The sequence below is a fragment of the Anomaloglossus baeobatrachus genome, unplaced genomic scaffold (assembly GCF_048569485.1).
Source record: "Anomaloglossus baeobatrachus isolate aAnoBae1 unplaced genomic scaffold, aAnoBae1.hap1 Scaffold_170, whole genome shotgun sequence".
NCBI classification, from domain to species: Eukaryota; Metazoa; Chordata; class Amphibia; order Anura; family Aromobatidae; genus Anomaloglossus; species Anomaloglossus baeobatrachus.
In genome coordinates, this window is record NW_027441940.1 from 177,548 (window position 1) to 189,090 (window position 11,543).

At 43.9% G+C, this 11,543-nt stretch overlaps 1 protein-coding gene across 1 annotated transcript; it reads right to left on the reverse strand.

Annotated features, from left to right (window-relative positions):
- Nucleotides 1-546: 546 nt before the first annotated feature.
- Nucleotides 547-10,481, reverse strand: LOC142260718 (uncharacterized). The gene is made up of 4 exons (XM_075332060.1): nucleotides 10,184-10,481; nucleotides 9,979-10,102; nucleotides 9,782-9,895; nucleotides 547-2,706 (listed from the first exon to the last, which is right to left on the reverse strand). The coding sequence occupies exons 1-4, from the start codon at nucleotides 10,436-10,438 to the stop codon at nucleotides 1,346-1,348; spliced, it is 1,854 nt and encodes a 617-aa protein (XP_075188175.1). The 5' UTR covers nucleotides 10,439-10,481; the 3' UTR covers nucleotides 547-1,345.
- Between the last annotated feature and the right edge of the window lie 1,062 nt (nucleotides 10,482-11,543).

The following is an 11,543-nucleotide window of genomic DNA, read 5'->3' on the forward strand; positions in this document are numbered from 1 at the left end:
CTTATGAGTTCCTATCTCCAATCTGGGGCTGCGCTTTTTAGTAAATAAAGCAGTGGGCAACCTGAGATTAGTAAATTGTCTAAATATAATCCAATATCAAAACTATTCAAAAATATTCCTAAAGGCTCTCAAAAGGGCTAACAGTGTGCCAGCTAAAAAAGAAAATTAATATTCACTGCTCCCCACGCCATAATCTCACCCACCTCTAAGCAATGAAGCCAGCACCAACCAAGAGGTGGGCGGTATTGTTAGCGTGGGGAGCAGTGAATATTCATTATCTTTAATATCGGGTACACATGATCACCCAGTTGCCGGCTTACTGCTGTGGCTGGACAATCACGTGTGTCTACTATTAGAGAATGAATATTCACTGCTCCCAAGCGCAAAATCCCGGCTGTGGGGAGCAGTGAATATTCTGGCAGCTTACGTCTGTGTGTAACTGGGGCGTATGGCAGTAATGTCATGTGCTGTCCTGCTTACATGCCGAAGTCACTTGCCAGCATCAGAAGAGAACACCGTGCACAGGGAGAGCGGAGAGATGGTGAGTATAATCATTTATTTTCTTATGTGTGCAGCATGATGAGAAAATATATACAAGAATGGGCCCAAGATGAGGGTCATATATAAAAGGATAGGGACATATACAGTAGGACAAGGGACATATATACCAGGATGGGCAACATATATACCAGGATGGGATAAAGATGGGCAACATATATACCAGGATGAAAGACATATATACGAGTATGGGAGACACATATAACTGAAAGGGGCCTATGATGGGGGACATTATTACAGAATTGGGGGATTTTATCCCCGTAACAGTTTCAGCAGAAAATCCCCCACCAACAGTATCATATTTTTTGCATGAATCATTTTCCCTATTTTCCTACTTCAAAACCTAGGTGCGTCTTATGGTCCAAAAAATATGATAAGTTTAAAAAGAAAGTGTTCTTTCCCTCACCAATTCTTACTTGAGCAATTGTAGATGATTTTTTGATAAAACCCTTTGAATTATAATACATCATGATGGCTTCTTCCGTGTGACTCATCTGACAACAGGACCTGATTAATGATAAAAAACATTTAGCAAATTCTGAAAGCAAGAATGGCTGCTCCGCTCTGTTGGTTTTCTGATGGTCGGCAAAAATTGATTTACCAGTTAAACATTTCAATTATTCACAACATGAAAAAGGTTCCTTCCCTGTGCGGCTTCTTCAGATGTTTAACAAAATCTGATTTCTGAGAATTACATTTTCCACATTCAGAACATAAAAATTGTTTCTTTTGTATGATATTTTTGATGGTAAACAAGATTTAATTTCATAGTAAAACATTTAACACATTATGCGCATAAAAACGGCTTCTCCCCTGTATGAGATCTTTGATGCCTAACAAGATCTGATTTCTGAATAAAACATTTCCCACACTCTGAACATGAAAATGACTTCTCCCCTATGTGAGATCTTTGATGCACAACAAGATTTGATTTCTGAATATAACATTTCCCACATTCTGAACATGAAAATGGCTTCTCCCCTGTGTGAAGTTTTCTATGGTCAACAAGACTTGATTTCTTAGTAAAACATTTAGCACATTCTAAGCATGAAAATGGCTTTGCCCCTGTGTGAGATCTTTGATGCATAACAAGATATGATTTCTGAGTAAAACATTTCCCACACTCTGAACATGAAAATGGCTTCTCCCCTGTGTGAAGATTTCCATGGTCAACAAGACTTGATTTCCTTTGAAAACATTTCCCACACTCTGAACATGAAAATGGCTTCTCCCCTGTATGGGATCTTTGATGTCTAACAAGGTCTGATTCACAAATAAAACATTTCCCACATTCTGAACATGAAAATGGCTTCTCCCCTGTGTGAGATCTTTGATGCACAACAAGAGTTGATTTCCGAATAAAACATTTCCCACATTCTGAACATGAAAATGGCTTCTCTCCTGTGTGAAGATTTCCATGGTCAACAAGGCTTGATTTCCTTTGAAAACATTTCCCACACTCTGAACATGAAAATGGCTTCTCCCCTGTATGGGATCTTTGATGTCTAACAAGGTCTGATTCACGAATAAAACATTTCCCACATTCTGAACATGAAAATGGCTTCTCCCCTGTGTGAGATCTTAGATGCACAACAAGAGTTGATTTCCGAATAAAACATTTCCCACACTCTGAACATGAAACTGGCTTCTCCCCTGTGTGAGATCTTTGATGCACAACAAGATTTGATTTCCGAATAAAACATTTCCCACACTCTGAACATGAAAATGGCTTATCCCCTGTGTGAGATCTTTGATGCTCAAGAAGATTTGATTTCCGAATAAAACATTTCCCACACTCTGAACATGAAAATGGCTTCTCACCTGTGTGAGATCTTTGATGCACAACAAGATTTGATTTCCGAATAAAACATTTCCCACACTCTGAACTTGAAAATGGTTTCTCCCTTCTAGGAGCAGTTTCGTATTCCACATCCCTTCTGTAACTTTTATTTTGCTTACATTTCTGTGATAAATCGGAATTTTGGACTTTTTTGAAATGATCAGATGATAGAGATTTCCTAAGAAGGACTGAAGGTATATCTGGGACAACAGCATGCTCTTCATATGCATCATGTGTGATACTTTCATCATCTGTTATAACTTCTGAAGATATTAGAGGTCCATCTGAACTTCCAGTATAGTCATCTGCTAAAAATAAACACAATATTATTATTTTATAATGATATTATCTTGAAAGTACAATTATTTTTTTAAACCATATTCTGAATCTGTTGTCCAATTTCGACTTCTAAAGCCTGCTTTACACGTTGCAATTTCGCATACGATATCGTATGCGATTTGCAACACCCCCATCGTATGTGTGGCACGTTCAATTTGTTGAACGTGCCGCACAAACGATTAACCCCCGTCACACATACTTACCCGTCCATACGACCTCGATGTAGGCGGCAAACATCCACTTCCTGGACTGGGAGGGACGTTCGGCGTCACATAGACGTCACGCGGCAGCCAGCCAATAGAAGCGGAGGGGCGAAGATGAGCGGGACGTAAACATCCCGCCCACCTCTTTCCTTCCACATTGCCGACTGGAGCCGCGGGAGGCAGGTAAGATCTGTTCAATGTTCCCGGGGTGTCACACACTGCGATGTGTGCTGCCTCGGGAACATTGAACAACCCGACGTGCAATTCGTCAGGATTCAACGACGTGTATGTGATGAACGTTTTAACGTTCAATCGCAATCGCACGTACCTGTCACACACTACAATGTACCTTACGATGCCGGATGTGCGTCACTTAAGACGTGACCCCGCCGACACATCGTAAGATATATTGTAGCGTGTAAAGCGGGCTTAAAGCCTTCTTTACACCTTATAATTAAGCATACGATATTGTATGCGATCGTACCAGCCCCCATCGTATCTTCGGCACGTTCAATTTGTTGAATGTGTCGCACAAACGAATAACCCCCGTCACACGTACTTACCCGTCCATACGACCTCGATGTAGGCGGCGAACATCCACTTCCTGGAGTGGGAGGGACGTTCGGCGTCACATAGACGTCACGCGGCAGCCAGCCAATAGAAGCGGAGGGGCGGAGATAAGCGGGACGTAAACATCCCGCCCACCTCCTTCCTTCCGCATTGCCGGCGGGAGCCGCAGGACATAGGTAAGATCTGTTCATCGTTCCCGGGGTGTCAAACACTGCGATGTGTGCTACCCCGGGTACGATGAACAACCTGACGTTAAATTTTTAGGAAATGAACGACGTGCATGCGATGAACGTTTTACCGTTCAATCGCAATCGCACGTAGATGTTACATGCTACAATGTTACTTACGATGCCGGATGTGCGTCACTTACGACGTGACCGCGCCAACACATCGTAAGATATATTGTAGCGTGTAAAGCGCCCTTAAGGCTATGGGCCCACGGGACAACATACCCGCGGAGTTTGCTGTGGACAACCCGCGGATTTATCTGGATTTTCCAGATAAATTTGCAGGTTTATGCAAGTACAGACACTCCCCATGTTATCCTATGGGATTTGGGGAGTGCTGTATCAATGCTGCGGTATGTGCGGCTACAGAATATGCCGCAGCCGCAGGTAACTGCATGTCAATTATTCATGCGGAAATATCTGCGAATGTGCCGCCTTTCCGCTATGGAGATAGAAGGCGGGACTTCCGCAGGTATTTCCGCACTTGTCCCGCAGGTTTACCACAACAAAAATGCTTGAATCCCACAGCAATGGATAGCGGTAGATTCCGGGGAGCAGCTGCGGTAAACCTGTGGACATACCTGCGGCAAATTCCGCAGGTTCGTTGTCCCGTGCGCACATGGCCTAACACTTACATCTTCGTTAATTCGGATCTCCCATTCCTAGCACCAGTTCTCTGGAATGTGCTACAGTAAATAATCTGATTGATTGTGACAATGTGACTGCAGGATGATAATGAGGGACAGGGGCTCCTATACTGTCCCTCACACTGGGGGACCCTAAGTTATTCCTAACCTGTGGATTAACTCTGAAGATGGAGATGCCGGAGTCTCTTGCCTTACTATTCTCCTGACAAGATCTAATCTGTTATCCCCCCAGGGAAGGAAGGGGCAGGAATAGGATGGAAAAACAGATTAAAACAGATGGGAAACACAGATTAAGACAGTAGGGACACATTGCAAGCTTATAGAAATAAACAGTGAGAGACTTAGGAGAAAAGCAATAGCAGGAAAGCAGCAACAAAAAAAACAACAAAGGTTAACAACACAACAGTTCCCAGTAATAATGCACAACAAGTACCGATAATTCTGGATCACAACACCTCACCAGACCAATATAGGTAAACAATAGCTGGTATTAATTAAATAGTCCAGCCAGCATATACAGAAGGGGAGAGACCGATACTTTCTCCTCCACAGCATGTGATCAAAGGCATTAACAAGCAGCCCAGCAGAGAATAACTCTTGCTAGCATGCCCAAGCCTGTGGTTCCTCGCCTGCGTCTCCCTGCGCTGCTCACACACATCAGAGAAGATAACATGCAGAGTACCAGAATCTATCATTTCCACAGATCCTGACGCCATCGTGAAAGTTGTCAAAACCTACTAAAATCTCCTTGTTAAATTGATCCACAACATGGACAATTTCAAAGAGGTTTTTTTTTTTCAAAGACGAAAATAAAATAGTTAGGGACATATGACGGATCTATAACGGGGTTGTCCGAGACTGTAACGTTGATGGCCTATCCTGAGGCTTTGTAACCAAAGCAGGTAGCAGGGTCTTGCGGTTTGTGCAGATAAACAGTACGACTCCAATTCGTCAAGACCGGTGATGAACACTGAAAAATGATGTCAGGGACTGGAGTGAGATTTCTGGCATAGGAAACGCTGCAGTTTGTTATGAATTAGAGAAGCGGTGGCATCACACCCTTCTTCTGGCCAACCTCTGCCCATTTTGGTAAAGCTGGTTAAAATTGGCGTGAAACCTCCAAAAGTCACAATTGTTTTCACAACTCTGTGTTGCACAAACTTTTTTGAGAACGTTTAAAGTGATTTATGCCAGAATTCTGCCAGAATTGCTCTGATGAATCAGGGTCTAGGTGTAAAATCTCCTTCTGTAGGGGTCTCCAATCCTTCCAGGGTAGTTTGCCAGTAGTTCCCATTCTCTAAAGCAAGAATTTTATTACATCTTCTTTAGTAGATGAAAACTTTTACATTTCAGTGTGCGGCTGTAACTCTGCCCCCATTTTGGCAAAGCTGGTTAAAAATGGTGTGAACACACAGACACACACACACACCAGCCTATCTCCTCTTCAGCTTTAGACTCCTGCAATTAAGAGACCTTTGGTCACATGACGTGATGTCAAAAGGTTCCTTAAGCAGTCCTATAATTGGTATATAAACACTGGGCCCCTAGGAGAATAAGGTCCCTGTGAAATTGCCCAGTTTGCTCTCCTTTTCCCCTAATACCAGGCCTGCATGCCAGCCTGTGTCCTGTTCAGTTTAGACTCCTGCAATTAAGAGACCTTTAGTTACATAATGTCACATGACTTTGAAGTCATCAAAAGGTCCTTAACCTCTTCACGACAGAAGACGTACTGGGTACATCATGGATCGTCTGAGGTTAATCCCCGCAGCCTGCCGTGGAAAGTTCTCGGCGATCCACGCACATATCAGCTGATTTCAACAGCTGACGTGTGCCTGCCATACGTGAGTGGAATCGCGTTCCACCCGCGCCTATTAACCCCTTACATTTCGGTGTCAAAATCTGACAGCGAGATGTAACAGCACGCCAACATAAGCATAACTTACCCAGTGCCATCAGAAGAAATGTGATGTGATCACGTGACTTCCGATGGTTGCCATGGTAGCACAGGGTCTTGTGATGACTCCTGTAGCCAGGGCTAGATAAAGGTTGGTGGGGGCCCCTGGGCGGACAATCTGGTGGGGGCCCAATAACGTTAACATTTTTAGCCATAACAGTAGAGCGCGAATTGTAGCATTAGATATAAATTGTTGTTCTGCCACATTCAGATTTACAGAACTACAATACAGATACAATCCAGGAGAACTCAAAGCTGTCCACTTATACACAGAAAGTAGAGTTACTCACATTTTTTTTTATTGATCCCTATGTTAAGACAACCAGGGACGGCTCCAGATTTTTGTGGGTCCCGGGTGAAAAAGTCTCAGTCGCCCCATCCACACGCAGACACGCACATACAGATACATACACATACAGGCATACGTACATATACATATTTGAAGACAAATTCACAAAGATACAAATAAACAGACATAATATATACACAGTCATATATACTAAAAAAAAATGTGTATCAGCTCACCACAACAGGGGAAATTCTTAGAGGAGAATCCGGATGGTGCTCGCTGGACAAGGAAGGCTGAAGACAATCAATTGAAGGCGGATCCGGCACAAAACGTCCAAAAAATGGTCAGAAGTAAAAATAAAACTTCACATTTATTCAGAAAATAAAAGCAGTATAAAATAAGCTCCTCCGATCAACGCGTTTCAGACGCGATCATCCTTAGTCATGAATCATGACAAGAAAATGATTCATGATCATGACTAAGGACGATCGCGTCTGAAACGCGTTGATCGGAGGAGCTTATTTGATACTGCTTTTATTTTCTGAATAAATATGAAGTTTTATTTATACTTCTGACCATTTTTTGGACGTTTTGTGCAGGGATCCGCCTTCAGTTGATTGTCTACAATCATATACACTGACATACATCGATACATACATCATACATACAGATACAGACGCATTAGAGTTATTAATATGGGGAAGTCACCAGCAGCCTCACTCACCTCCCCGCTTGTTTCCGTCCAGCTCCTCCAGGGTATGTGGCTGTGCCGCACTGATTGGTGGCCATCACTATTAGAAATGGCTGCACACTGACACTGCACTGCTGTATATACATCACAGGAGGGGCTGAGGGCTACAATATATACATTACAGGAGGGGCTGGGGGCATAAACATTACTGGGGGGGCATAGATGTTACTAGAGTGGCAAACAGCTCTGGGGGCATACACAGTACTGGGTTGGGTGGCATAGCGCTCTGGGGGACCAATGCAGTTCTGGGGGGGGCCACACAGATGGCTCTGGGGGGCAGCACGCACAGCTCTGATGCATACATGCACAGTCACACAGCTCTGCTTCACATACACAAACACACTCACACATCCTGATAGCACTGTTGCACACATCTCTGCTGCAGATGTACAGACACAGCAGCACACACAGCTCTGCTGCCTTCATGCACACTGCACTACTACACACAAAGCACTGGTATATACATACATAAACAGAAGTCTGCTGCCCAAAGAGTAAATACTGTATAGACACAGCTCTGCTGCCTATGTACAGACAGAAAAATACACAGCTCTGCTGCCTTCATGCACACACAACACTGCAATACACAAAGTACTACTGTATACACACACACACACACACACACAACTCTGCTGCCCAAAGAGTACGTATTCACACAGCTCTGTTGCACACACAGCTCTGTGAACACACACAGCTCTGCTGCTCTTACACACTGTTTTAATTATCTCCTTTTTATACAAGGGTTGTAGCTTGTGCTGGGGGCAGTTGAAATACTGTATGTACACACACAGATTTGGGTGGGCCACACACAGCTCAAACACCCCCCCACCTTCTTATAATATACACAGCCCCTCAGCCCCTAATAACATACCAAGGTACAGATCCTGTTTTAGCCCTCCATCCAGACCACCACAGTGCACAGTATAGCAGACCCGGACTCCTCTCACTAGCTGTCATCACACAACGATCTTACCAGCTTCTGACTGGCCAGGAGCTCCATGTCAAGGAGAGAAGCCATGAATCACAGCACAGGAGGAGGAGAGTGCGGACCTGCACTGAGCTCTGCAGGTCCTATCTGGACAGCAGAGAAGACGCAGGGATCCTCTTCACATGATCTGCCAGGACCTGAACACGCACAGCGTGCTGCGTAGCCACATCTGAAGTGGCCAGACAGGAAGATTAAGGTGCAGTGCCGCCCGTGCGCTCGGTGAAGAGGGACCGGCCAGGGCTTAATAAACTTATGACGGCCCTGGTGGTGGGGGCCCCCTTAGAAGCTCTTGTGGTGGGGTGCCGGGGCTGGAGCCCTGCCTGCCCCGCCTATGATACGGCCCTGCCTGTAGCTATCATGAGTTACTTTCTCTCACTGCCGGCAGACAGACGTGTGTGAGAGTAAAGCAGCATTTCTCCAGATCTCAGCTGTGTAGCTGTGATCTGGAGAAATGGAAGAGCGATCAGACAGCTGATCGTTATAGTCCCCCAAGAGGCTAGTAAAATACAAAAAATAAAAGTAAAAAAAAAACCTTAAAAATTCAAATCACCCTACATTCGGTTGAAAACTAAAGAATTAAAAAAATAAAAAAAATATACACATATTTAATATCGCCACAATCATAAACGCTGGATCTATCAAACTATAAAATCAATCAATCGGATTGGTAAACGGCGTAGCGGCAAACAAATTTTTTAACCCCTAAGATAAAAGTAAACCTATACATATTTGGTGTCTACAAACTTGTACCGACCTGAGACATCGAACCGCAATATCAGTTTTACCGTATAGTGAACATGGTGAATAAAATATCCCAAAAATTATTGTGCGATTGCCCTTTTTTGCAGTTTATCCGCACTTGATATTTTTCCAATACACTATATGGTAAAACTTATGGTTTCATTTAAAACTACATAAACTACAATCCCTTATGTAGCAAGATTGACGGAAAAATAAAAAAAGTTATGGCTCTCGAAAGAAGTGGAGCAAAAAACCCCCACAAAAAAACGGAAAATCGCCCAGGGTTAAACAATCAACCTTAGAATACATCTGATAGGGTCCCTGAGAAACTGGGAAATCTGAAAAATTGCGCATTTTGACTCCTTCCAACACTAGCTCTGATTGTAACTAGGGCTTATTCTTAGAGTAGGGCATATATTTCAAGCATTCTCCATAAATCCCATAAAATCATGCTTGGGTTTATTTTCGGGGTAGGTCTTATTTTCAGGGAAACAGGGTATTCATAAACCCTTTTCAGGTCTTTGAGTTGCCTTCATAATGACATAGAGAAGGCAATAGAAACAAACAGCAGAAGAAGCAGAAGCAAAGAAAATACAGCTGAAAAAAAACAGCAGAAAGCCTAAAAATGTAAAGACAAGATTAGTGCAGAAAGTACATGAGTAGATATCTCTTACTGGATAGAACTGGAGGAATCACATCCTGAGGAGCATCGGGATCTTCTTGTTTACAGTCCTGTGGGAGAAGAGGACGGGGACATCTCTCTGGTGTTGTCCTCTTACTGGATAGACCTGGAGGAGACACATACAGGGACTGAATTCATTCCTTACATACAGATAATTATAGGCCGTGTGTATTTAGTCCTGTCTATTACCTGGTGATGTGAGGGGCTGGGGAACCTCCATCATGACGTCCTTGTACAGATCTTTGTGTCCTTCTAAATACTCCCACTCCTCCATGGAGAAATAGACGGTGACGTCCTGACACCTTATAGGAACCTGACACATACAATGATACCGTCACCCCCGATCCCTTCATAGCGTTACTGTATAATGTCCCAGCATTCCCAGCAGTGTCACCTCTCCAGTCAGCAGCTCAATCATCTTGTAGGTGAGTTCTAGAATCTTCTGGTCATTGATGTCCTCATGTATCGGGGGGTGTGGTGGAGGCCCCGTGATTGGGCTCAGGGGTCTTCCCCATCCCTCAGACACAGGGGCCTGACAGCGCTCACTAGAGGTCTTCTTCACTACTGTGTAATCCTGGTTATGGAGAGACACAGTAATAAATCTCACTCCAGACATTTCCAGAGTCCTCACCTCTCCAGTTCTGTCCATCTGTTATTCCCATAGATAAGAATGATGTAATGTGACGTCATCAGAATCTCTCACCTCTCCAGTAAGCCGGAAGAGGATCTCTAGGGTGAGGTGTAATATCCTCTCCGCCATCTTGTCCCTGTCCATATCCATCCTTCACGGGGCAATCAGGAGAATTCTCTTCTATAGAAGATCTCCACTGAGAGGATCCGATATTATAAGGACCTGAATGGGAAGGAGATGAGCCCATATGGAAAATTAATGGAGATAAGGGAGGTGAGATATCATTTGAGTACTAACAAATATTCAACATGAAATGTGCTATGTAATAACAGTAGGAAAATAAGAAAGAGCAAAAACAAATAATTTCCCAGTTTTTCGGTTAAGAACAGGGCAATGGAATTAGGATTCGATGTATTCTTGTTTCTAACAGAAGAAGAGGGGCCACACATGGTGTACAGATCTGTGCACTCGCTGACGCGCACAATTTACCACCCATTTCTCGTATGAATGCAGCAAAATAGTGAAAATTGACCCAATTACAAAATGTGCCCCCATTATATTTCCCTCCTAAACTAGAAAAATTATGTAAATAAAAAAGTTTAGATATTCTAAACTGGTTTCGGAGCTCGTGGACTTTAACCCCTTAAATACCGCGGGCAGTAAAATTATGTCCTAGCGGTCAGTGTTAATCCCCTTCCGCTGCTGCCGGCAAGCAATAAAGAAATAAAGTGTATACCGCCCCGCAGCATTGGAAAATTTCCGTGGTTTCAGCTTCCAATGGTAGCTCAGACCCTGAAGCTCACAATTCGGGCAGAAAGAAATGATTTATCTCCCACCTGGCATGATCAATCATATCAGATGGGAGATAAGTCGCCTCCCCCGGTCCCCCAATGTGGCCAAAATGCCTCCACACCCGATCATCTAAAATGGATCATCCTTCTCCTCTGAGTTCTGGCGTATCTGTCAGATGCGACATCAAAGTTCTCCCCAGGTCCAACCAGGTCACCCCATGTGCAGAGCGGCTCTCAGCCGGCTCCCTGCTAGTAGTGACACTGAGTTCACTGCAGCTCACACTGCCATGCTGTGGACCCGGGGAGTGCGAGTGCAGTAGCACCCACGCTCC

Coding starts and splice junctions, on each gene's coding strand:
- LOC142260718 (XM_075332060.1), bottom strand. CDS start 10,438: ATGGACAGAACTGGAGAGGTGAGGACTCTGGAAATGTCTGGAGTGAGA. Junction 10,103..10,183: donor TTGAGCTGCTGACTGGAGAG/GTGACACTGCTG, acceptor TGTATGTGTCAG/GTTCCTATAAGGTGTCAGGA. Junction 2,707..9,781: donor GATTCCTCCAGTTCTATCCA/GTAAGAGATATC, acceptor GTTTATTTTTAG/CAGATGACTATACTGGAAGT.